Source organism: Bombus flavifrons, chromosome 13 (genome assembly GCF_040668555.2).
Source record: "Bombus flavifrons isolate JBK064 chromosome 13, iyBomFlav1_principal, whole genome shotgun sequence".
NCBI classification, from domain to species: domain Eukaryota; kingdom Metazoa; phylum Arthropoda; class Insecta; order Hymenoptera; family Apidae; genus Bombus; species Bombus flavifrons.
The window spans coordinates 6,946,219-6,972,466 of NC_138454.1; the positions used below are offsets into that span (position 1 = coordinate 6,946,219).

General features: G+C 45.4%; 1 protein-coding gene across 3 annotated transcripts in view; it reads left to right on the forward strand.

The window, feature by feature from the left end:
• The window catches only part of LOC138185878 (uncharacterized), a 166,032-nt gene that overhangs the window by 136,592 nt on the left and 3,192 nt on the right, over window positions 1–26,248 (forward strand). For 2 of the 3 annotated variants that reach the window (XM_069125196.1, XM_069125197.1), the window contains exons 8-11: window positions 1,481–1,770; window positions 11,781–12,129; window positions 17,161–17,473; window positions 25,851–26,060. In XM_069125196.1, coding sequence (XP_068981297.1) covers window positions 1,481–1,770; window positions 11,781–12,129; window positions 17,161–17,473; window positions 25,851–26,060 — 1,162 coding nt within the window. The remainder of the gene's footprint in view (window positions 1–1,480; window positions 1,771–11,780; window positions 12,130–17,160; window positions 17,474–25,850; window positions 26,061–26,248) is intronic. The other variant, XM_069125198.1, reaches the window with a different exon arrangement.

The following is a 26,248-nucleotide window of genomic DNA, read 5'->3' on the forward strand; positions in this document are numbered from 1 at the left end:
TCGTGAAATCTCGACCGAGATTAACTAAGCTATCTGTAGCGAGAATGAGTGACAGCTGTCGGAATATTTCGAGCGATCAGTGGCTGCGAGTGATAGCAGACACGATTGGTCAGACGCGCTCTGTATCTGCGAATACAGCGGTGGTAGTTGGAGTTAGTAAATTAAGCGTAGAGATATTTCGCGAGAGCGTGAATTGTTAACGATAGAAACGAGGTCATCGGAAGTGTGCCTGTTCATCGTTTGCACGGTTTATTTTTTTACTTTTTTTTATGTATTTTAATATAGGACACGCGTCGCGCGATTCGCGGATTTGTTTGATCGTCGAATAAAATCACATCGGCTCGGAACAATAACGGGCTTGGATATTTTAATTAACTTGGAAAACACAGACCACTTTATTTTAATTCCAGGAATATCGTGTAATTGAAGGCGTCGCTTTGTTTGCCAAATAATGTTCATGAATATGTAAACGAAGACTGTCACGTTATTTATAGCGATCCACTTCGTTTATTTTCCACCATCGTTTCGACTGTTCCGCGAATGGAGCGCGCAACGCTGCATAAAAATTTCTTTCTGATACATAAACGTCGTCTCGATCGTATCGCTTATCGTTCTCCGTAAGAATCCTAACCGAGCTTACCGACTAGCATGTAATGCTGAAGGAAATCCAGACTCGTTTGCAATTCTCCAAGGAGAAGTAACCGTGGCCAGGCTTTGCATAACTGTTGCACACGTACGCGTCCCATCCTCTCGAAATAATGGCGAATAGACAGAAGTGGCGAATATTACACGCGCATAAATCTATTCATTGTTGCAGCGTTTATCGGCCGACTTCAACACTCGAGCAAATTTACATAAGTTTGCGCTCGAGAATTACGAACAGCTAACAACTTACGAAAGGCATAGGTACCGTTGCAAGAAAATCGTTTTTCATAAAAATTCGACGAAGTTTGTTGAATTTTAATTAAGAAAACTGGAACGCTCGCTTTCCACGGTCATATTTTCGGCTTCTTTGCTGACATTTCGCAAACACTGCAGTCGCCCGTATTGGTAGCAGTATGTCAAGCAGCCACTGATGAAGGAAACTGCAATGCTTGCGAAACGTTAGCAGGAAAACTGCAACGCTTCCTTAACTCGTGCCACGGTGCCGCGTTCTCGACGTTTTTCGCGAATAAGAAAGTGGCCGCGGGAAAACCAAGAACCATCCACATGCTCCGTCGATTACCATCGTGTTCCAAAACCAAGTAACCGTAACGCGGTTGTTTAATCCCTTTAAACCTACTCGTTCCATTCGAATCTACGCTTCCACGTCCGCGAGTAAATGAGAATGATCTCGGGTCAAACAGAGCCGTGCAATCGGGTTAAACCAAATGTCCAATGATTCGGGGCCAATTTCCGTGTACCGTCCTATGGTCGACGGCTTTAAACGAACGATTTAGGCGTTTGTAACGAACAGAGACATCGATCGACTGTGTTCCAGATTGGAGTGCGTGGTGAACGCCCTTTGCCGTGGACTGAGTTACGCGTCAGCCAGCCTGGCACGGCTGGTCCTCGACATGAATCTGTCCGGCGAGCAAGTGTCCCGGGTCTGCGATGCTCTTCGTGGCTGCGTTCAAGTACAAGCGCTGCACTTGCCCCATTTAGGCTGTGGCTGCGAAGGGTTGGCCTCGGTCGCCGAGCTGCTTAAGGAGAGGCCTTTGCTGGCGTTGAATTTGGCTGGCAGCTGGGGAGCCAAGAACGAGGATCCATCCAGCTCTGGAATCAGTATGGGTAAAACTATGCCGTTATTCATTTTTTTTTTTTTCTTTCACATTCTTTGATTTCCTGTTCTTATTTCCTTTCTTTCTTCTTCTTCTTCTTCTTCTTGTTTACTTTACGTTCTGATTCTTTCTTTTTATGTTTTCATCCAACGCTGCTTGGCTGGATCTTAAATTGAAAAATTCTAGAAATACCAGCAACGCTTATTTATTTGGAATACACGACTTTCATTTCTGTCTCTTTTAATTTCCGACATTCGACGACGCTCCGTTTATACAAGCTTCAGCCAACTGAAAGGATCGTATCCGGCTCGACGAAACTTCAAATAATAAAAAAGAAATCGTTGCCGAGCTGCGTCCTCCTCTGATACACGGATATGGCCGAGCTTTTAATAATAGTTCCGTAACAGTGCATCCGTTATTCGTGACTATTATTTTTCGTCTATCGAGGAGCTCGTGCACGTACCTAGCAAAGCATTCGCGCGTCAAAAAATCGAACGAAATCATAGAAGGATCCATGGGTCATCGTATCGGCCAACACACGCGCGTACATCGATGCGATGGATTTCCGGACCGGCTGACCAACGGGTTGGAAGCTTAGGAAGTTGACGGAGTACGGTTCATTGGTCACTCAATCAACGAGCGTAAGCTCAACGAAGTCTCGGGGCTTAAGGCGACCCGAATTAATGATCGCGCGGCCTGAACGCTTCGTAACGTCCGACGTGCTCGTGTTTGATCGACCGATTCGTCCATATCTCTTCGATCACGAGGGAAAAGGCGCTGGAAATCGCTATTTTAAATTTTGATACGCATCACTTCGTTAAACGCGCTCCACTATCGGCTGCCATTAAAGCCAATCTGCATGATAGCGCTGGCACGCTGCATCCAGATTTATTGCGATCCGCATGCACTTAGACAGAAGCCAATACAGCGTGGTATCGAATTAGAGGTGGCAAACGGGAAGCTGCGAATCTATGGTCGTGGACCAAATTAAGAATTGATAATTAGTCGACTAGTGGTAGAATAATTTTTCATTTTCTCATTTAGATAATATCGATTACTGAACGATTTATTCGTTCTAGATTTTATAATATAGAATCTACGATATTTGTGACATCGTCTTCATAGGAAAATCGAAGTACGTCCCGTTGATCGTAAAAGAAAGACCATCTTTGGAAGTGAACCATGCACATTGTTATTTTCGGTTCACTACACAAGTTCGTTTCACTCGCTTATACCGTTGTGGAAAAGAATTGATAATTTATAAACAATTAAACTGCAATAATTTTGGAGTGGAGTAATCATGGGAACTTTGTTTACGACTCGTAAAGATGGAGAGATAAAATCGTTGAAAGCCCGCAGTACGTAAACCGACGACGAACTGTCCACGAACGCCATTAACCGGCTATGGTGCCGGAATTAGAAAGTTGGAATTAGAGCAGTTTCCGGCCCGCAGTGGGCAAATCGGACCGCGAAAGTTCCCGTAGCGTTTTCCATAAAGCCGGAGAACGAAACTTCAGTCCTTTCCAACTTTGTACCATACCATTTACCCAAGTTACCGAGCGTGGATACGTGGAATCATAAGGATCGTCCACCGGGATGTTCCTTCGATTTGTAAAGCGAACTGAGTTTTCTTATACGGAGATTTGTCCCGGATAACGAATACAACGAGTATTCCAATTTGCGTTGGAATTAGTTTTGTTCTCTTATTTAACTCTCTGTGATCCGGACGATCGATCTCGCTTAGCCCATTCCGGCAGATTCTTTTGCAAACAACACGAGTGGAATCGCAAAGAATTATGTAAGATATAGAGGTTCTCTAGAGATTGGTAATCTGCAATTCGATTAAAACGACAGAATAATGAGTATTCTTGAAGACAAGGCTGAGAGAAGGGACATTATCAGTGGGAAGTTGAACGATCGAGGGTCGATTAGGAACAGGCTTACGGTAAATCGTCGAATCTCGTGTAAACCTTCAATTGAGATGGAGTAGACTTTACGATCGGATCGTGATCGTTTCACCGAATCCTCCTTCGATTAGATCGCGGTCGTTTGTTTGCAGAAACGAGAAGGAAAAAAATCGCAGGCAGTTTGAACGAGCGTCGAATCGTTGGCCCGTTTTCCTAGGAATAATAACAACCCTTCGTCTTCTCTCGAGGAAGATGAACGGTCGTCCTCGAGACCGGTTTATACACGGAGGTCCGTGCAAACGACACTTTCCAAGTGAATTTCCGCTCGCAAATAACGTATTAATCATCTCCGACCAAACCCTCTCTGGCCCTTTGTTACACCCTGTCCAAACCTTCCCTCTTAACAGCCTCTTAATGTCTTTCTCTCGCTGCCACCCTCACCCCCTTATCTTCGATCCCTCCGTCACATTCACTCCGCTGCTCCGTCTTTCTCTCTTTGCGCGCATGCATGAATACCCTTGACGATAGTACTTCGCAGACGCCTTTAAAATCGCGACCCGTCCCAACATTTCTCACTGCATTGTCGCCAGATCTCATTGTAAGGAACAGGGCCAGTGGATTTCACGAAACAGTAATACACTTCTTCCTAGAGCTATGTGAATCGTTCACGATCACGAGATTTCATCTCCTTCGTCCGCCGTTTCACAAATATTATTAATTATGTCTTTTCGCATCTCGCATTTCAACCCTGCTGCGTCTTTTAAATCATTTTAGATGGTGCTTTTTTATCGCTAACAAATCTCTTAAGTTCGCGTTTAAGGTGTTTCTTAAAATATTAAAAGTCTTGGTGATCTACGAAACGAGAATGAGATTAGAATCGCAACAGGGCTGAAATGACGGGAAACAGCTATTTTGAGAAACTCGATCATTGTCAGTGATTCGCTTCTATCTAAAATTTCCCAACGTACACAATACGGCAATAAGCGTATAAAACAAACATTTACCCTGGAACAATCGTGTTCTCTGCTTTCACGGGCCCATTTCTCGTCTCTCGAACTATCCCCAGCGCCTATCTCGTCTGGTTGCCTCCGACAAACGGTCGTCTCGCGGTTGATGTTATCGTCGCGACCGGTGTCGGCAAACACGCTGGCATGTATACGCGGCTTCCAGTTACCATGTTGTTGCTCCTTCGCAGCTCCGGTAATTACAAACACCTGGGGCGATTTCTCGACGAGAACCAGCATCCCAGAAGCACCCTGTCCTCGTTTGCCGTAGGCAGAAACGAGATTTCTCGAAATTGCCGATCGATCTGCTCAAGGTATCGCGAGAGTTTAAAGTAGCTGTGTTTCTTCTGGCCGTAGATCTTGAATCGGTGCATTGCAAATTGCCAAGCTCGTTCCCCTCTCGTCGAGTTTCTATTGTAAAGAATATTTTCCCGGTATAGCTCGAACTGTCGGAGGAATTTTTTATCGACAATTCGAGGACACTCGGAACTTCGATCATTCCCTATTTTCTTTAAGCGAATAACAGGAAGATCGAGTTTACTTCTGACTGGTTGAAAGCAGTCCCTCAAGATTCCGTTTCCGCTTCGAGGTCGACCCGAAAGCAATCTTTCTCGAGGCGACGGCGCCGTGTCTATGAACCGAGTCGTAGACAAATCAAATCTTTCGGCTCGACGGTTTCTCCAGAGAACTCATCGATTCTACCCTTTTCCTTTCTCTTTCCTTTCAAGTTTCCTTTCGGATCATTCGAGAACGATACAGAAAACCGGCGAAAGGGAAAATACGCGGGACACGAGAAACAACTGAAAACGGTTCGCTAAGCGACGTTGTTTTTCGACGGTTCCTTATTTTACTTGCGCCAAGTGGATTCCCAAAAGGATATCTCGCGCAATATTATTTCCGACGAATTCTCGTTACACGATAGAGAAACACGCAAAGAATAACCCATGGAAAACTGAACACGTTGTACAGAGATAAATAATACGCTACAAGTTGCGGTAATGCAATTTCGATTTTCATACGACGACTATCTGCCCATTCGGATCCCTTTACAAAGGCCAATCGATCTTCGATAATCATATATATGTATATATCTATCAGAAACCTTCGGTAAATGATACGCTGTAACTTTATTCCCGGAGTGCAAAGATAATTATGAAAATCCAATCTCTGTTGTGTAACTCAGCGTGAGGTCACAATACGTTCGAACATTATTTTCCACCAGCGAATCACAGTGAACAATTCCAGGTTGCAATTTCAACATCGCGATATCAACCAGGTTTATCAGCTATCTACCTCTTGGATCGTTTTCACTATGATTCTAGACCCGATTAACCTCGTTCCTGTCGAGATTTCTGTCTGTATCCTCCGTTCAAAATTGCACTTAGGTATCCGCGGTATCAACAATCTCGCAGTTTTCCTTTCCTCTAGCTACGAGCGTATCGTCGGCGCGAACGTCTACACGACGCGGCCTCCAATCTCTCTTCAGGCACTCGGATCTCAATAAAGCCTGCCCCGCAGCTGAACACGCCTATTTGCTCCCGTTACGGGATTCTAATCAATCCGCTTCTGGTTGCCCGGCTGGATTCAGCTGCCGATAGCAAGCAACGAGAAAAACGATATAACCACTGAACGGATGAACGAGCTCGCTTCAGCTTTTCACGTATAATATAGAAATATTTCTTCGATAGAAATATTATTATTAGTCATTTCTTTATTTCATATACGGCAACAAAGAGCCATTAGTGTGGACCAAATTATTGTAAAGTGCACGAAGAGGTACGGGTGCGATAAAGAAAAAAGAAATACAAAGAACATGTTTGGTAAATTTTTCATCTGGGAGAAACAAATGAAAAATGTAAAGCATTGCCACATGTATCGATGGAAGAGATATAAACAGAAGACGATATTTCATTATTATTTTTGCTTATATAAACACACGATTTTATTCGAACGAATCGTTAATTTTATTTATATGGAAATAAATATTTCAACAAAGTATCTAGGATCTAAGAGGATTACTATGATTACGAGGAGGAATAAATTTATTTGTATAAAAGCCACTTTTTAGATCGATGAACGAATCGAAATGCGATTGATTCCCGAAATTTGTTCAAAGAGTAATCGAAATTTGATTTGTAGGTCAGCGTACTTCGTGCACCGAGACAAAGCATCAAAGCATTCCAGTATCGTTGCAACTACCATGGTCCCTGTAGCCATCGCAGACTGTTCGTTTCCTTTACACGATTGACTATAGCATCGATCCACGATTCTCGAGTTCGGCCCGATCTTCCGTTTCGCCGATACTAACCGTAGCGAGCAGACTTTTTCGTCTGAACGTAATTAGGCAAGTCTCGTTCGACTAAGTTTAAAAGGTAGACGGGAAACGCGCAGTCTGGAAAACGGTTTACGTCTGACGGTATAACCGGTTCGCTGCCGGAGAATATGAAACGTAAATTGCACGTTCGGAGTACGAGCTGTCGCGCTACGAAATTGCATCGCAGAGCACGCTCATCGGCCGGGGAAATTGAATGAATCTGTTCGTTGTCGACGATTGACATTTGGGTCAGCGTAAGTAGCGCGCACCGATAATGATTATTTCCAGGTTTGAGAACTCGCCAAGCCGCGAGGAAACAAGAGATGCACGTACGCGTGCGATCGATGCCGAACGCGGAATGTTTCGGACGTTCACGCTCCGTAGAATCGATGCGCTTCGTTTCTGCGTCTTATTTTTCCTCCTTTTCTTTGTCCTTTTTAGCGAATTACGTAATTATCCTGGTTTGTCCGTGACGCTGGCGAGCTATTCTCGACTTTAATGAAATCCAAGAGGAAAAGAATAAAATTCGCCCGGTTGGGTAAAGGGAAAAGATGCTCCCAGCCGTTTATTATTCTCTTTGCCATTGCGCTTGTTCAGCGCGGCACGAGCGCGAATGAATTTAGATGCAACGAGAACCCGTAATGTTCTTCGATAATATGGGTCAAGCTCCAGTTTCGTCGAGCGAATGGAAGCCCTTAATACGCGCGTGTGCCTCCATTATCTGTCTTAAGTGGTTATTTAGTGAAATAGGGCCAACAGCGTGCAAAAAGCACGCTACTCCACTTGAAATCGGATCTCTTATCGCGATGCTTGATCTAACCCTCTACGACAGGCAAACCATCGCCTTCAAAGTTGAAGCTGCATCGTACGATCGTTTAACTTCGTGTCAATCGCGATCATAGGAAATTTACAAGCAAAGATGGAAAACCAGTTTACTCTGGATAAATTTACAATGCTCGATTGCTACGCGCTACATCGAAGGTTAATAAAGCACCCTTACCGCGAAAACGTAAGCCCCTGCCTGTAATAAATTCCCGATCGATCCAGCCAGGCTACCACCTACTATAAACAGTTGGTAACTCGAAGAACTTGAAGCGCACCGGTCGGAACTATTAACGGGCTCCTCGACATCATCGAAGAACAACACCGAGGCGTTTGCATCACGCGCACTTCCATCCCCGCGTTCGATGTTTGCTCGCGATACTCGACTTCTTGATCTTGGCGAAACTTCGTCTTATTAACGTTTTCCGTTCATCGACCGATATGAAAACAAAACGTTGCACCGATACGCTTTCTTGCGTATTTCTATTAAAATCTCCTCTCTATCTCCGTACCGATTTGTATTTAATTTATTTTGTATTTAATTAATATGTAACTATAGCGTTACGGTATATGCGCCACGACACGTGCACGAGTTTTTCTCGCGACAATCTACACGCCTCAGGCTGAATTTTCACAATTTTGAACGTTAATACTTGTAACGTAAAGTTTCGGTATCCGAGAATTTCTCAGCTTCTCGAAGAGGCTGATTCTCGCGTAGTTTTAACCGCGTTTCCAACGGGTTACTACACGTAATTAATCCACGGCGGACACGCGACCGCGTTTTACGTGTCCGCTGCTTGTGCACGCGTCTCGAGCGTAACCGGAGACGGCGGAGCCGAGGAGTCACGGCGGGCTTTGAATAAAGTCGGCGGAAACGCGGTCGACGTGAAACTTAACCGAGCGGTCGGTCGTTTCTTTGCCTCGCGTTCGATTATTCAAATGTTCCCATTTCAGGATCCTGGATCGTCTATTTTTCTTCGTGCATCGATAACGAGGATCCTATAGAAGCTGGGCTTTTCCAAGAGTCTCGTATTTTTGATGAAGTTTTTAGAAGATCAGCTAAGGCGGAAGAATAAGTATGTTGAAACAGCCTGTACAAAGTAGAGGGAAATTTAAAAAAGGGAAAGGAGTATAGAATGAAATAGTAGAAAGCGTGGTTCCTCTCGCACGTTCCGTGAAATAATAACAAATTCTGCGGAGTGAGAAGAGGGTTAAACGAACTCGGAGAAATGAGTGTTCGAGCGGATTCGATCGCGCCTCGGAGATTCGAAGCGGAATTAAATCGGTTTGGAACGAGAGAGAACGTTTCTATCCAATGTGCCATGGTCGATGGAAACGGCCATTACGACGCTTTAGAACGGGAAATGGTTTTTGCGCGGGTTACCATGGCGGGCGAGCCAAAGTAAATTCGTCGTCGAGTCTCGCGATAAAAACACCAGGCCCGATACGACCGACGCGATTGTCGTCGCGTTAAAACGATTCGTCAAGAGGCAAAAAGATGTCTTTCACCTAAACGCGTACCCATTCGAAAAATCTTCTGTCGTCTCGCTTTTTCCCCTTTCTTCTGCAAGAACCGACGCTTCGATTCTCACCGGGTCGAACGCGGGTTCAAGAGGAACGAAAATTACGTAGAATATTGTACGACTGGCTAAACCGTGTCTACTATTGACACTTTCAACTTGCAACCAGTTTTCCATTACGAAGAAACTAACGTTTTCAGAGTATCTATACCACGCACACTTTGCTGCTCTAAAAGCTGCCGCGATACCAGCTGCCTCGAAGAACCGTATGAGTGATCACGCTTTAAAACAACGCTCTCTCTCTCTCTCTCTCTTTCTCGCTAGCTCGTAAAGAATAATGAATCCCATCGGCGTTCCGCGGTTGGTTATTACCTTGAGCTACTCGCCGGCCCTGTCGTTGCTAATTGTTCCTGCGCGGAACACAACCGAGTAACGAGGGCAGACAGAGTCAGGAATTCCTAGCTAGAAGTTGGCAAGCGGCGAGTCTCATTTCCTGGCTCGAAGCGGCATTTTCCATTTTCCTCTGACGCACGTCGCGCGTCCAAAGGAGCCTCTTCAAGCCAACGGAAATATCGCTACAACCTTCCTTCGCAACTCACGCCAGGATGAACCAAATTTCGACCGACAGGGACCGCTGGAAAAGTTTCAGGCCGAAAGGTCACGCCATGATAACACGCTACGTGGATGTTCCGAACAGGAATTAATATTCCAAGCAGAGTTCATCGGTGGCTGATTTCTCGTCGAATTTCCAGTGATTCGTGACTGCCACGTACGCCTCTATGAAACCACATCCGAAAAGGAGTTTGGTAACTCCTTGCAAATCCGGGACGAATTAAAGCTATCACGGGCCAGCAGCTCTCGAAAATGCCCGCGGATATAATGAGATTATCGCATCTCTGACTGAGACGTGGTTTTATCCCTTGAAATTCCTCCCATCTTTGTTCCCCTGGCTGGTTTGAACGTCTCTAGGGATCGTAGTAGAGTCGAGTGCATGGAGAATATTCCTTACCTTTCACCTGTGACATATTTCATCCTAATGTTAATTCAAATTTTTGCTATGGATACATGTAGTTCGCGTCTAAGAAAAGGACGAAAGTAAAAGAGCCTACGATCACTGCGGTATTTATCATCGCTTTGAGGTGTTCAAAAATGCAACACGGGGAATGCGAGCTCGCGTAAAATTTTATCACGCACGACCCGCTCGCCGCCAACAGTCGACTTTATAAATTCTTCCGGAATACACATTGTTCTCCTATAGCCAGCTCGTAAATGTTTTATGCTTTTCATTCTGAGCACGAGCTGTTGCGTAGCTTCTTCGCGATAAAGTTTTTCTAGCATTCATGATAATACGATCGACGAGACGAGAAGCGGGTAAACTGGGGACGAGACGAGGCTGTCGTAAAACATGAGTCAGTCCGCCTGTAAACTGGAATATTTTTATTGCCGACCGCACGCTCTACGTAATTTACAGTAATGACGCTTTCGCGAACGAACATCGAGAAAGATACAGGAATATAAAATTGAACGAGCAGAGGGCGAATCTTCTTAAAGGATACAAATCCTGGAACGCATGTTTTGGAAGCTTGCCGTAAATTTTCGCCTTCACGCCACACTTGCATCGCGGTTTCATCTAGCAGTGCGTTCAACCGTGCGACGTATTGTTCGTCATTGAAGCCATTATCTTACAGAGCGTTGGAGCACGATGCGGAGGAGGAGGAGGGCCCTTAATAGAGTTCCCTTCGTAACCACTTCCTGTCCGGATCCGAGCCTGTCGCTTACTTTACGAACCGCCTGGCAACGTGCTAGCCGACCACGTTTCCCTTCTCGCTTATACACTTCGTTTATATTAATTCTACGCGGCACAAGCTTTACTGCCAGTAAACTCGGCTGAACGCTTTAAAGACACCGCTACCCGGGCTGTCGTCTAATGCAGACGTTGGAAGGGTTTACCCAGCCCTGTGCAATCTTACGAGCTTCCTTACAGGATAAAGTGTTTCTCGTTGTTCATCTGCAAATTGCTTTAACATCGGCCACTTTGTACAAATCATAGCATGTCGCGATTTCCGGCCGTGGTTTTCACGTGACGAGCATCGTTATTGCCCTAGCGTCGAAAGTACTTGAATATGATGTTAAATTGTTGTTTATAACACAACAATTATTTCCTTTCCAAGCCTAAAATTAACTTCCTCGGAAGATCGTACTTATCGAGCAAACTTGGAAATGCTTGCAGATAATTTGTTATTTATGTATAACAAATATTCACGCTAGTCCTGCAATCGTTTCCTTCCGAAATATAGAACCAACATCCTAGAACACACTCTAGGCAACCTTACAACTACCCGATCTTAAACCTGACATATTTTCTTTCAAGATGCGATCGACCAAGTTTGCATCGTCGTTCGATCTTATCTCAGTGATCTATCCATGTTAAGAAGATCCGTGTGATTGTATAGGTTCAGGTTCCGGTTCTGGAAGCAGCGGATGCGCGTCCAGCACCCTTGGCACGCTACCCCTAAACCGTTGCTACTCGTCGCTACCCCGAGGCGCGTTGGCAGCCTATGGTAGTTTGACAAGGCCCGCTACACTGCCGAGACTTCCTCTTGGGCTTGGGCTTGGTCCTGCGCCCGCTACCGGAAACGGACCGTTGCCGCAGAACGACAGGGACAGGGACAGCAACGGGAGTAGCAAAAGAAACAGCGACAGCGTGCTCTGTCATCGTTTACCGCTGCTACATCCGTTACCCACCTGCGACGTCAGCAGTCATCAAGGAACTGGCTTCCACGAGATCTTCAACGCTATCAGGTGAGGACTATCTTCGTGTGATTTAATAGGTAGACGTTTCAGGGGCTAATCTCTAATTAATTAAAGGAACAAGGACTTGGGTAGTTGTCGAGCAAACTTGGAAGTACTCGTGATCAAAAGAAAATGTTCTTTTAATTATAGCAAATGAAAAAATTGTAGAAAAGATAGACGTTTCTGGAATAACTGTTTAATCTAAAGTTTCGAAAAGGGTGAAAATGTCGGAACAGTGATTAATTAAATTTAGAGATTCGTCGAATAAATCTGTATGCAAAAGGTAAAGTTATTTAATTGCGAGAGAAGGTTGCTTCACGTTTGATACTCGCGAGAGGAAAATTGAAATAAACTGCAAACTCCAGAATTTTCATTTACGACTTACCGAAAAACCGCCGGTAGTGCTAGGGTTGGCCCCAGACGTCTCGTAACTTCGTAGGCTGTGGTACGAACCGCTGCGCTGAGTTCCTCGAGGAAAGTTTTCGAGATTTGGTTTTCGAGCAGCCGGTAAATGAGTTATGGAAATTAAAGAGACGAAGGAGAGTGGCCATTCAGGAAATTATACGAACTGCCGCTGGGAAGTTTCCGCAAAGGGCGTGCTCTCCCCTTCAGGATGGACGATTGTTAGGCGAGAAATTTAAGAGCGACGGGGTTAGATTGCGTCAACATCGTTCTTGCAAGGTCGTTGAAATTGCGAAAGTTCCTCCCACCTCTGGTCTCTCTGGTTTTCGGAAAATATCGCTTGAAATTTCTCGAATAAATGTCGCTTTACATTTTCGCCAACATATCTCGAAACTAAAAACAATATTTGCCAGAGCAAACAATCCATCAGCATACAGGTTGCCTAGCGTGTTACGCTCGCTGGAGATTCTATGGGGTTTTATCGACACCAAAGAGTTTTCGAATGAAATTCTGTCACCTGCCCGCAGCATTCGTCGTGCTGGGTGTTAATTTCAGGTCTCACCTGCGCGTCACCTGGAGACCGTTCATTGTTCAGACACATGTGACCTCGACAAATTCCCTTTTCAGCCTCTGTATTTCCATTACACAGCCTGCAATGGAATTCTTTCATCCACGTTTCACATCATAATTCGGACGACCCAGCTGCGAGGGGAAATTTCATGCGAATTCTCGGTATAACCGCGTCGAATAATCTCGCGGCTGCCAGTTTTCCTTGCGCAACGTTATATAAACCGGATACCGAAAATTTTTCAAATATCGAGCACGCCAGCGGGAAACCGCCGTGTTACACACAGGGAACAGCCATATACTTTTTAATCTCGTGCTTGGATTCACCTATGAACTTCATTTCGTGATTTCCTTCTCTTTTTTCAGCGGTTTTGTCAAAAATAATATCTAAAAATATAAAAAACACGAATGAGAGAAGAAGAGAGAGGGCAGGCACGGATTACACGGTTCGAACGTTCAATTACACAAAACAGCTGGAATCCATTTTGATTTGACGCGTATCGTTGTTGAGATTTCAAGGCGACCGTAAAACGAAAGTGCGAAACGAGGAACAAGGTAGAAACTAGAAACGTCGTGCGAGAATCGTCGTAAAAGGAACGGCGACAGGCATTCGTGCTTTTCCTCTATTGGCCGTGACCTGAACCATTTGTTCCGTGGCCCGTTGATGAAAAGGTGGCCAGGAAGAAAGCACACTCTCGCGCTCTTTATGAATCCGTTTACGAGCGCGAGCTTCGGCGCGATACGTGGCGCGTTGTAACACGCTGCGAAACGGAAGTCGACCGGCTGTGTCGCGGCCCTCAGGCTCATTGTTTCTCCGTTTACGAACGAACCTCCACGCGTCAACCCTGAAACGCGAAAAATATCTTACACCCTGTTCCTTTGCTTTGTCCCTTCCCTTTGTTTCATCGGCTTTTTACACGACACATAACAGCCATGGAATCAGGCCTCGCCTCCGCGCTCTTTCAACGTTTGACATTTTTATCGAGTCTCTTAAAACTCGTTCGAATGAGAAATTTGCCCATCCTCGAATTTCCGTTGAAATTTCGCGCCAATTTCTATCGGTGATATTAGGTCTATTTTCTGAGCAAGACACGCTTTGATCATTTCCAGCCGCGTAACTCGCTGAGTCGCAGGGTCTAACGGAAACACGTTTTCAATGACGAAGAGTCAGACCGACACGGAGGAATAATCTCGCAAATATTTTTCTCGACTAAGTCCAATTTACTCGCATCTGACGGGCCGCTCCGTATTTTTAATTAAAAACATCGTCCAGCCATTCATACGCGTTCCAAGCAATTCACTCGCGTGCGCAACCCGTGTTTCCAATTCGTTGTAACGCACGGGAACGCGAGCGAGTCAAAAGGCTACTCGAAGAATCCAGATGGCAAAGCGAAACAGTGTTTCGCCTCGGCTGGCGTTGCAATTAAAAGTGTCCGATCCGACCATACATAAATAAAAAGAGCTATTTTAAAACACATAGCAGTTGAATGTAGTCGGCGGTAGCACGTACAATCCGTTGATAAATTAAAAACATCGTTTAAAAACTTTTACAAATTTATGCTCTAAATCAAATATTTCGCTCGATCGAAATTTTCCACGGTAACTGAGTTTGATAGGAACTCTGGTAGAAGGAAGAAAAGGCAAAAGTGGAAAAGTATGGCACGAAACGCGGTGCAGTTAATGTTGTTAAGCATCCGGATTGCTCAAGTATACGCGGCCCGTGCCGTAACTTCGGACAATCTTCTTTGAGTGCAGTTGAAAGGGAACTACAGGAAGACTGCAAGTTCTAGCTTGCTGCAATTAACTTGTTTACGACTTACAATAGCTAAGTGTACCTATCGATTCCTGCTTTCTTTGCACATTCACTCTCTGCTGTTTCTTTATTCGTTTAGAGAAATTCCTCTGTGACTATTTCACGTTGCTTCGAATTTCCACGGGACTCGCGATTTCATTCAGTTAAAACGTATCACTGGAAAACTCGAGTAAATGTAATTCGCTGAGTGTTCCATTTTAACTTGTAAAGGATTTCTCCGGATCGTGCAACCGTTTAAAAATCGCATACCGCTTTCCATCGATTTATCCAAATATTTTTACCTTCGTTCTTGTTTTCATTACAAAGGTGTGTCTCGAACATGGAACGTTCAAAAGGAAAATCCCGCGGAGGGTCTAAAGGCCGATATCCGAAACAGTTCTTTCAACTGTTTAGAAACCACGGTGTTCCATTGTCCATTCATTTATCCAAGTATTTTTACGTTCGCGGTTACAAAGGTGTTTTAAGCGTTACACGGTACGCTCAAAAGGAAAATCAATCGCACGAGGAAGCGCGATATCCGAAATACGTCGCGTAGCCCGTGATCCATTGCTTACCTGGCGGCCGTTTATTCTCACGGCAGAATGCGAGGTTTCCTAGTAGAGAACGATACCGAGCGGCTGAAATCGAGAGAAAAACGGTGGTCGATACGCGCTTTGATTTAAAGTATCACTTTTATTGGCCGAGTAGCTTATCCGCCGTGAGCGGTCTGAATAAAATGTTTATTCTCGATGGCGATTCAAAGCACGACCGGCACGTACCAGCTCGCAAGCTATATTTTTCCTGCGATAGATACGTCCAGCCCACTCGCTGCAATTTACTTGTGCCGGATACCATTAAAGGCGCGCCATTAGCTGTGCACGCCGCTACCAAGCCATGCCACCACGCTAATAGCCCGAGTAAATATCCTCCGAGGAGTGGATACTATTAAATCCAGACGCGATCCCGACCGATCCAAACGATTCAGCTCTTTCAATTGTCCCTATTAAACGCAGGTATACGCAGTCCCTTGCTACGCGTGGTAAGGTTTCTTCTTGACGAAAGTTACCGTGAACGTGAACGGAGAGAACCGCTCTAGAAACAATGGAATTCTTGTACAACCCTTGTGGACCGATAAGTCTGATTCATTGAGTTATTGCCGGAGCCTGAAACTTTTAGTGGGCTCGATTGCATTAAATCCGACGTGACGAGACGTATCGGTTAGTCAGACACATCTGCGTGGAGGATTGCGAGCACGTGTTAATGGATGATCTGATTTGTCGGGGAACTGTTCAATTTACAAGCGTACCGGCGAATAATCAACGCTGCTCGGAATCGATCTCGTTAAACACAGACGGGTCCGCGTTATCTCGCTTCCTATGGCCGTAATCGCGTTTACTTCAGACCTCCATTTTTGTAACAATCTTAATTTCCTCGCCGATCTTTTCTTTTTTTCCTTCATCCGTCCAGCCAGCGCGAGCGAGATTTAATTAAAAGTCTATCTGTGTTCAATTAATAAAGAGGTGCCACCCCCACCAACCGTTAGACCGGTGTAATCATCGATCTTGCGTAATTACTGAGCTTGTCAGTTGCTTTGATTAAATCCTGCTTCTTCAGTTTCACGGTTCTTTCTCCTGTTTGTGGCTCTATATCGAAACAGGCAACATGGCACAGAGTCTGTTATAATTCCGTGCAAATTACGCTGCACTATTTGTTAATGTAGATCGTACGCTGTTATTCGTGGAATGTGGGTCACTGATTTAAGCGAGATTGCGAACTAGAGATTTGTATCGACGTTCGAGTTTAATTTCTTGTTCCGTTATGGGCAAACTCACAGCCGTAATGGAAACCCCTGTTAGTCCTCTCTCGTATTATTGGTCCACTTTTCCTATGCTAATTCGCCATTTCTCCTATCGTAGAGAGTTCACGATCCTTCCAATTACCGATACTATTAACCCCCGAGTGAATCCTCGTTAGAACTTGAATCCAATCCAATTGCGTCATAAGGACACTGAGAATCTCCACTTTCCTTTTTATGTAACCAATTTTCTCCGCCTCTTTTTAACCTCTTATTCATTTTGTCAACTCTCCTTACAGCCTTCTTCTTTATTCCTTCGCTTGTCATTAACATTTTGCTCGTTAAAATTTCATTTTCCAAATATCAATTTCCCTCTACTAATTTATCGAAATAGAATTGCAAACTGAATAGCGACAGCAACGTCGACCAGTCGAGAATTACGCGAGTATTCGACTAATCGGCGATGATTTATCGAATTCCCCAGAGAACCGAATTGCAAGCTGAGGTCCTTGAACGTGTCTAAGTGTTTGCTCGGCGGATTAGACGCGGGCTGCTTGGGGGAGACCATCAGAAGGGCGCGCAATTTGGATGCTTTAAGGGCTGCTGGTGCATCCAGACCAGCGGACGTGATGCCATTGGTTCTTGCATTAACAGAAGCCCCTTGTCTTCAGCTCTTAGATCTGGCCAGTCCACGGCTAGCCCTCGACGATCATCCTTCCAGATTGCTGTGTCACGCGCTCGCCAGGAACACCACCCTTAAGCTGCTCAGTCTCGAGGGTTGGACTTTTAGAATAGAGGTAAGTTCGTGCAGAAGTTGTTTGATAATTTTTACACGTGAACACCACAGGTAGAAACCATGTTAAGTTACGTTACTCTTTTTTATTATAGAATAATAGTTTAATAACCGAATATATCATCAACCAATTCTACATCTAAACTACATATCGTCGTATTCGATTTTCGGGTTCGATACGTGTTTCTATCGTCGTTTCGAACATTTAATAAACGCATAAGTATCATTATTTATGGAAATTGATTGTATGCATCATATCTTGGAAAGGCTCGTATGGCTTGCACCTGTGTATTTTATATTAAAATACTTTCTAGCCAGCGAGTGATGTAAAAGTCAGAAAATCTACATGTAGAACGTAAATTGGCAAGAGGGCGATAATTCGCAAAGAACAGAAGGCGCTGATTTGTATTCGTTGAGCAACCGACACGGGGGAAAGCCATAAAAGTTGAAGAGGGGAAAAATAAAGGGTGGGGGCGTCGAGTAAGAATCTCTCGAGCGGCGGGCTTCCCGTTTCCTGGTCGGTGGCTTGCAATTCCGAAAGTGCTAGCTGGTAATATCCTGGTGCTGCTCCGCAGCTGGTCGTAGCTATGCAGCACAAAGTTGCATAACGGTCCCGACCACCGCGTCCGACGAGAGAGCAGGATTCCAACTAGCCGTCTCAATAACAATGTCTGAAAAGTTCGTGTAAGCTCCGCCGACGCACGGCACCGCTCAAACCTTCTTAAATCTGAAATACCAGCCGTGAGCATGCCGCAAAGCATTCTTTTATTCGCGCCGATTACCGCTTTGATAACGCAGTAACACAGGAAACTGCTTACCGTATTAAACTAGCGGATAGCGCAACAAGCTAACGCACAAGAAACTAACGTTCCGCGTAAATACCAGCTGACTTCCGAGTAAATCGAAACGATATAATTTTGCCGGTTTACCGATCTGCCCGTGGTCGACCAACGTGAACGTAATTTCTGCTAAGAACGAGGTGTACGCGCAACTCGAAACCGTGAAATTTTCAGCGTTCCGTGAGGTTAGATCGCGTCATTTCGAGAATATGAATTCACGCGGCACTTACTTCGATTCCAAATTAGAACTTTTGCACGTTTTTTTCCCTAAGAATTACTAATATTATAGCTACGAATATTATCGAATGGGATTTCACACGGAGCACTCGCTCGTTTTTCTACGACTCGTGGTTCTTTGTTCTTCCACACGTTCTCCATGCGTGCTTTCGTCTTAAAAGAATAAATTAAACGAAAAAGTAAGGATCAGGCGATCGATACTAAACGAACGGACACGGAGTTTTGCGGTTACGTTTTCGAGGTTTCCACGGAATTACGAACAAAGCGGGATCCATAAAATGAACTGATGAGGTATCCGGGGTCTACTAACAGTAACTTGGTGGCTCGTAAAAAGAATCACTCGAGAAGTCTGTGGTTTCCAGCCATGGAACCGAGGTCACAGGGATTTGCGCATATCCCCGTGCTCTTCTTCTTTGGAATTTTTAACGACACCGCAAGACAGATCTGCTGGAAATTCCATCGAGTTTCCCAGCTCGTGCTACGTCCTAGCCATATTCGACGCGAAGCAACGACACGATTTGAAACCGTCGGGCGGAAACGAGCACGAGAAACGACGCGCTCCACAAACAGGAAATTCAACCGTTTTCATGCGCGAATTTTCGTCGATTTTCCCCCACCGCCGGCGAACAGAACGATTTCCCTCGCAAACCAGCGGAAACGCCAACGAGATTGGACGTTCCACAGACGATTACACGCAGGGCACTCCCTAAACGCGTCACCTAATCAGATTTATGACGTCGAGATTTCGAAACGACCGGCTAGCGGTCGGGGAGCCGACCGACAGGTGTCCCTGATGCGCATTATTTTCACACCGCGCTTTGATTAACGTCCAGAACCACTGGCCACGCGTAGCAATTGTACGTCGATTACTACAATTTCATCGTCCATTGCCGTTTCTTCGTTCCCTCTGAATTATTCGGCAACGACCAGCCTGAACCGATGAAATAACGTTGGCAAGTTTTAACAATAAGAAACGTGATGCATCGAATTCTCCACGACAACAGGTGTCTTCGATGGCAATTACTTTCACCACGCTTCCACGGAGATGGACGTTGATCGTTCCACTTGAGACGAAGCGTGCGCGTTGCGGTGGTAAGTTTAATTAGAAGCGGTCGTCAATTAAGAGCGAAACTTGCTCCTTGTCTTCGTCCTTTCCGCTTTTCGCTTCATAAAACGCTTCATGTAGTCGCACCTAGTCCATAGTATCCCTTCTATGTGTGTACATATATCTGCCGAGTATATAACATAAATACTTCTCTCTCGGTTCCTTCCATTGAACCTCTTAACCTTCTCCCGGGGTTCTATCTCCGCCTAAGCCATTGTTGGCGACGAGCCATTGTCTCTGATACGAGTAGGAGTAGTGGCTCGCGAAAGGGGCAAGACAACCGAAAAGCGGCAGAGGCGAAAGAGAACACGACCGCGAGATAATCCTAGCAGGTGCGCCGGAGGATTATCCTAAAGTGGGTAATTAATTATCAGCGATACCGGCCGACCGAGGAAAGTAGAGAAGATAAAGGACAAGTGACTTGGGTATTGTTTAGTCCGCATACTAATTGCTATGGGAGGAGTCAACGTGGAAAGAGAAGTTCGATCTTCTTTAGAAAGGAGAGAGAGCTAAGCCGTCGCATCGACGCGAAATATCGTTGATCTTTTTGTCGTTGCCTCGCGTCGTAGAACGTCACGTCGTCGACTTACAATGGATCCTGTTTGCTTTAGTCTCGGTTGGAACTTCGTTAACTAATGCGAGCGTACGTGAAGATGGAAATGGCTTACGAGCTCATCGTCGATAGTTGTGGGCGCAGCGCGTTCCCCTAATTAGCAAGCAGTTAATGTTTCCAAGTACCTCGGCCGTCTGAAACGTCTTCATGAATAATACGGAATGACCTATTTTATCACGTTCACCTCAAACACGAACTCGTTGTTCTCGCTGAAAGCAACGTTTAAGTAGAAGCTCGCTGGAACGCGACACCCACATTCACGACGTTTAAAATAGAACAAGAATTCGACGAACATTCGTTCCATTTTTACCGCAGACTCAAAGATACCGGAATGTTTGCCGCACGATAGATGATGATATTGGCTGTACGAAAAGCTCAGCTGTCGGCGGACTGACGAAACACCGAGTCGTTTCACTGAATCTCGTAATAACTTTTCCGCTTTAATTGGAAACCTATCATTATGCAGGTTGCGTCAAGAATGAAATTCACGAGCTGCCTTTGGCCATCCGGTCAAACGGACTGAAAGAATTATACGCCGTAAAATCCCCTTTGTAGGAATTATCCGATCGACGCGACGTCTGGTAGGGGCCGCTCCTTTTCTACTGACTGAGCATTAAAGCCTGTTTCTACTACCGATTCGAGACTCAACCACCGTGAGCTCCTTTGTTCCTTTTCTTCGTTGCCTTCCGTCTTCTCGTATAAAATGCCATCCGCTATTCTATTTGTCGCAGGCGTACCAGAAGCCGCAATAGTAAAACCAAAAGAAGAACGAGAAGGAAAATAAAAAAGCCGAGATTTCTGTTCTTTTCTTATCGCGAAAGGTCGAACGAGCAAATGGAAGAAGAAAAAGTAGAAAATTTCGAATGACGATATGACCAATCGTAAAAACCATCTATACCACTATACTGTATGAAATACCATGCACCTACATATGTGTCACACATACATGACACGAAGCTCGTAAAAGAAGCGTAAGAAAGGAAGAATTTGAAAGAGTCTACCGCGGAATTACCATAAAATTCGGGATTACTCGTTCGACTTCTCATTGCTTCTTTGCCCTTTCTCGAGACATCTTGCGGTCTCTACGATTTGACATTCGCTTTTATTCGTATTTCACGATAAATTTGCGGACCCAAACTGGGCTGCAACCAGATTGATACGAAGAAAACGAGGGTAAATGCATCTCGTCGATAAGACGAGTTTATCCGCAGCAAAAGTGCAACGCGTTGTTCCCTGCGAGATTTACGTTCGTAGCCGCTACTTCTTTATTCCGAATGCAACGTCCTCGTGACCAATTTATTCAAATTGCACGTCGAAAAGGCCGCTAATGATTGCGTGGAATAAACGAATCGGTTTAGGTATCAAGTTCTTTGATACCTCGAAGACAAAATGTATTGAAATCAATTTCTGAAAGTGTCCAAACACATGCGGGGGTGTACGGACGTTGGAAACGTTTGAAGCGTCTCGACGCGATCACGAAAAATGTGATTTATTTAAAAGCAAGAAGACACGAGCGAGATTTCGCCTTTGGCGAAATAAAGCAAACGATATCGAAGCAAAATACTCGACGGACAAACAAGACGTATATTCGCGACGCGGCCAAATGGATTCTCCATTATTAAAAATGCTGCCGTTCGCTCGTCCGTGTGATTCAATTTACTTAAATCTTCCGGCAAAACTCGCCAGCTCTGGCATCGCTGCATCATCCGACGCAGCTACATCGTTCCGTAACCAATTTCCCCGGGAAATAGAATACAGGAGAAATGGCGCATTAAGTGGACAAATCGATCATTGCCGGCCGAGTGGAACGACCTGGCCATTACTCGGAAACGCTCGCTCAAACATCTTCTTATTTATTATCCACCTGTGACGCGGTCCGAGCTTGGATGATTTATAACCTTTTCCTTATACGCAGCGTCGGTCACGCTAATCAAACGTTAATCAACTGCGGAATATTTCACGCATTCTACGACTTTCCAAAGTTTCCAAAGTTGGAGTTGCTAAAGTAGAGAGAGAGATACATAAGTAAAGCAACGTTAAATTTCTCTATAAATGGAGATCACAGGAGAAGAAGATGACAAGTACATTCTTGTTGATTTTCTAATTTCCATGTCATTCATCTTCTATCGTTCTTCAATTTTGATCGAATCACGGCATCGTGAAATTTCTGATACTCGTTGCATTCGACTCGTGTAACAACTCGATCCAGAAACAATTCGTTTAAATTCGCCTAGATAAAGAGTATAGTCGAAATATGGGATTCTCCGACGCCATAAAATACGAGTGCGCAGGGGCCCCGAGGTTTTCCAGACCGCTCAACGTCGCCGGTAATATTGCCCGCGATAAATTACGTGGCATCCCATTCTAGCGCGACTCCCTCCGCTCGAACATTCTTTTCCACGATCCTGACCAGCGTCTATGGGGCTCGTTGAAAATCTCCATGGAAATGCCGCCGCGTCTGACGTATCTCGCTCCTCTTCGTTCCATTATGCAAAGCGATCCTGTGAAACGTTTATTCAAAACAACGTGAGAATTTGCCCGGTAACGGGAACAGCTCGTCTGAGAAAAACATGGCCGGAGATCAATCGTAACAACCCTCGCGGCTTATCTTTCTCCGACTTCGGTTTACTTTACGACATCGAGTACAAATCGATATTCATATTCGACAAACGTCGCTCGTGGTATCGCGATCGCTGTCAAAAGAGATAAAAGCGTGCAACTACGGCAAGCTCGAGTTTGTCTTGAAATTGCAGCCGATAAAAACCAACGTTCTAGATTTCTCGTCCCTGTCCTTAGTTTTCGAATGGGTTTATCGGCGGACCGATAGCGCAACGCTGCCATTTAATCGCATTGGTAACGAGGGTAAACTGTGCAGCAACGTGCACAGGGGGTGGTCGTGGATGAAATGTGGGCGGGAATCTCGGGAAGCGCGTAATTCGCAGAATATCCAGGATAAATTGTACAACCGTAAAATCCTACCGGTGGATGGATGATATCACGCGCAGAAACAATGAAGCGGAACGAACCCGGCCAGATTTAATTTAACGCACGAGGGTGATTATAAACAATGCAGCTCGTTCAAGTCCTCTCTCTTTCTCCCTCCAGCGTTCCTCTCTATTCTCTTCTGTTGTCCCTGTGCGCTGCTACCGCGGCCGCGACATTATTGTTCGGCATGTCACGATCCGGGATGATTTCCATTTAAAAAGAATCGTGCCACGGCAGCCGATTCATTGAATTTATGCGGCCACTCTGGTATTTTTCATCGAACTCGACTGGACCGTCGGCGTTTTATGTATGGCACGGTATCAACGATGCCGCAGACGAAAAACAATTTTCGAACACGACCTCGTCGACCATCGTTCTCCACGATGAACGCGTCCCCCGGGCTCGAACGTTTTAGTTGTGATTTTCACCGATGACGTCCGTGACAAAAGTTGCACCGACGGAACGAGATCGCGAGCCGTGTTCGGTAGTCGCAACTTCTCGTCGAAAGCGCGCAAAACAGCCGTCGATCATTAATGATGTCAAGTACGAAGCAAACGAGAACTGATTCGCCGAAACGTTCTCCGCGAAAGAGATTACTTCGTGACTTTGTATTTCAAAGGTTTTTAAATTCGTGGACCGGAAGCCTTTTGTACTTTGATCTCTGGACGGTAATCGTTTGTTTTCCATGTATTCCGAGCAAGAGTCTTTTAGAAGCTTAAACGTTGGAAATTCGTAGAATTTAGTCGGTTTAATCGCTTCCACTGGTTCTTGAGGGATTCCTGTTTCGTTAGCAAGTGCTTAACGAAGAAAATTCTCCGGCGTGTCGACAAGTAGCGGAGGTTCGTTATATTGGCCGAGAAGCAAGGTGTAATAGCGTTCTGCCGGCAGTTGGTCTGCGCTGGTCGTAATTTCGGCCAATTTTCCCAGCATTATTCAAGCCGAGCGAGCGTTCCTCGCGAAAACTACCTTCGTAAATCACGCGATCTGTCGGTGAAATTATTTCACGCGGAAAAAGAACCGAATGCCTCTGGAATCGAGCGCGAGACGGAAGAACTCCAAAAGACGTACGAATTCGCATTTCTTGTGTACTTTAACAGCCTTAAACCCGGCGAAACCTCGAACGAAATAAAACGATCGAGTAATTCGACCGAATAAAGCGACCACAAGACTACAAAAACGTTTCGCAAGAAAACGAAGAGATGTGAAACGGGAAGCACCCAGCGCTCCCGCTAATACGTTTCGCGGTAAAGGGTAGCGACACAATTTTTTTACCACCGTAGACGGATTAATTTCGATGCGAGGCCGATGAAATAGAAGCGGTCGATTAAAATACCGAGCGACACTTGTTGCGCCGATTATCGAGTAAACATTTTTAAACCGCGGCTCGTCTGCGAGAACGTATTTCAGGCGGCATACTAACCCTCATGAAATATTCTTCTGTATCGATTCGTTCAGCCCCATTGAACCGCGTCCAAACAACGAACAAACTCCACTCTCGACCCGAAATCTCCCATAAAATATTGGTTCTTTCAATCGTTCTACGATTCCTCTCCATTCGAAACGTAATTTCCCCTCAAAGCTCCCACGCTGTTCGTTGCTTTCGTGCTGGCTTTTCACAAGCCACGCGAGATTCCCCGAGGGATCATCGCGCGCCAGAATATAGGGTACACGCTCCGTTCCACGCTTAGTTCTCTATCGCGACATTGAGAACAACCGTGGCAAAGTAGAACGTAGCCGCTCGAATCGAAGAGGTTCGACTTCGAAATCAATCTGAAGCAGCACGTCGTTTCGCACAGCTTAACGATGTCTCTGTTGGAAACTGTGTCGTCTAATTGGGTCACGCTATTTCCAGACGGCGCGTTCCGATATGAATCTTGAAAAGCCGGATGCACTTCCCACGCGTATGTCCTCGACGAAGATCGTTACACCGGAGATTTTACACTTCCGCGTTTCGCTCGTACCCCTAGGGTTTCTCGTGTTTCGCGTTCCAATCTTTCGTTGATCGTATTGTACGTGCTATTCGAGTGGTAACACGACGAAGAGCAACGCGACGCGATCGCAAACCCGATTTGAAGATTAATCGTAGCTTGTTAACTTTCGTATTATCGTCGGAGCTTCATCTTACACCGCGCAGCGAACCCGTGCGATCCTGTAATCTCGGAAGTCATCGTGTCTGCACACGTCGCTTTGTTCTCGTCTCATTGCCGAGGTTACGTAATACCGCAAGCGATTTCGGCGTCGCGACGCTCTTAGACAAACCACTTTCTCGTTTAACGTCGTTCAGCAGCCTGCGTTAATAATGGAAACCGCTGTCTGTCAGTGGATCAAAGAGTCTTCGGGCGAATCGCGAGCGGATTTCCCACATTCCATTGATATTACCCCTTTGTCTTGCGACGTCGTGTCACACACGTAGTTTGGAATTACAGATACCATTCGGCAAAGATAAATTGTAATCGTAGCGAAGCCTAGTTTCGACTCTGATTTTAGCTTCGATTCTTCAGATTGAGCAATCTGAATAGAACATCTAAATAGAAATTCAATTTTTTGTTTGGACTGTCAAATCGAAGGATATGGAAAAAATGAGATACGATCGATGTTGCAGGAATCCGACAGCCTAGCAGTTTTTTCTGAGCTGCTCAGATACACGAGCGTCCGCGAGCTAAGTCTTTGCAACGCCCGACTGCATCTGGCTGTCCACGAGGGTCCTTTGGCGAGATTAGGGCGTCGAGACGACGCCGGGGCCGAACTCCTGAGAGCCGCGCCGCCTCCTGCCTGCCCCGCAATTGTGTTCCTCAGGCTGGCCGGTTTTCAAGTAAGTAATCCTCTTTTCCAGGCCACCATCCCGCAGGGTAATGAAAAGGATCCAGCTCGGACTTCTGACTTCACCGCGAGTTTCGCAACTACGAATTAGATCATCGGCCGTCTTTTAACGAGTCGACGAAACTGATTCCCCGATGGTTAGACGTTCGAAATGAGAGATGGTTCTCTCTTCTCGAGGAA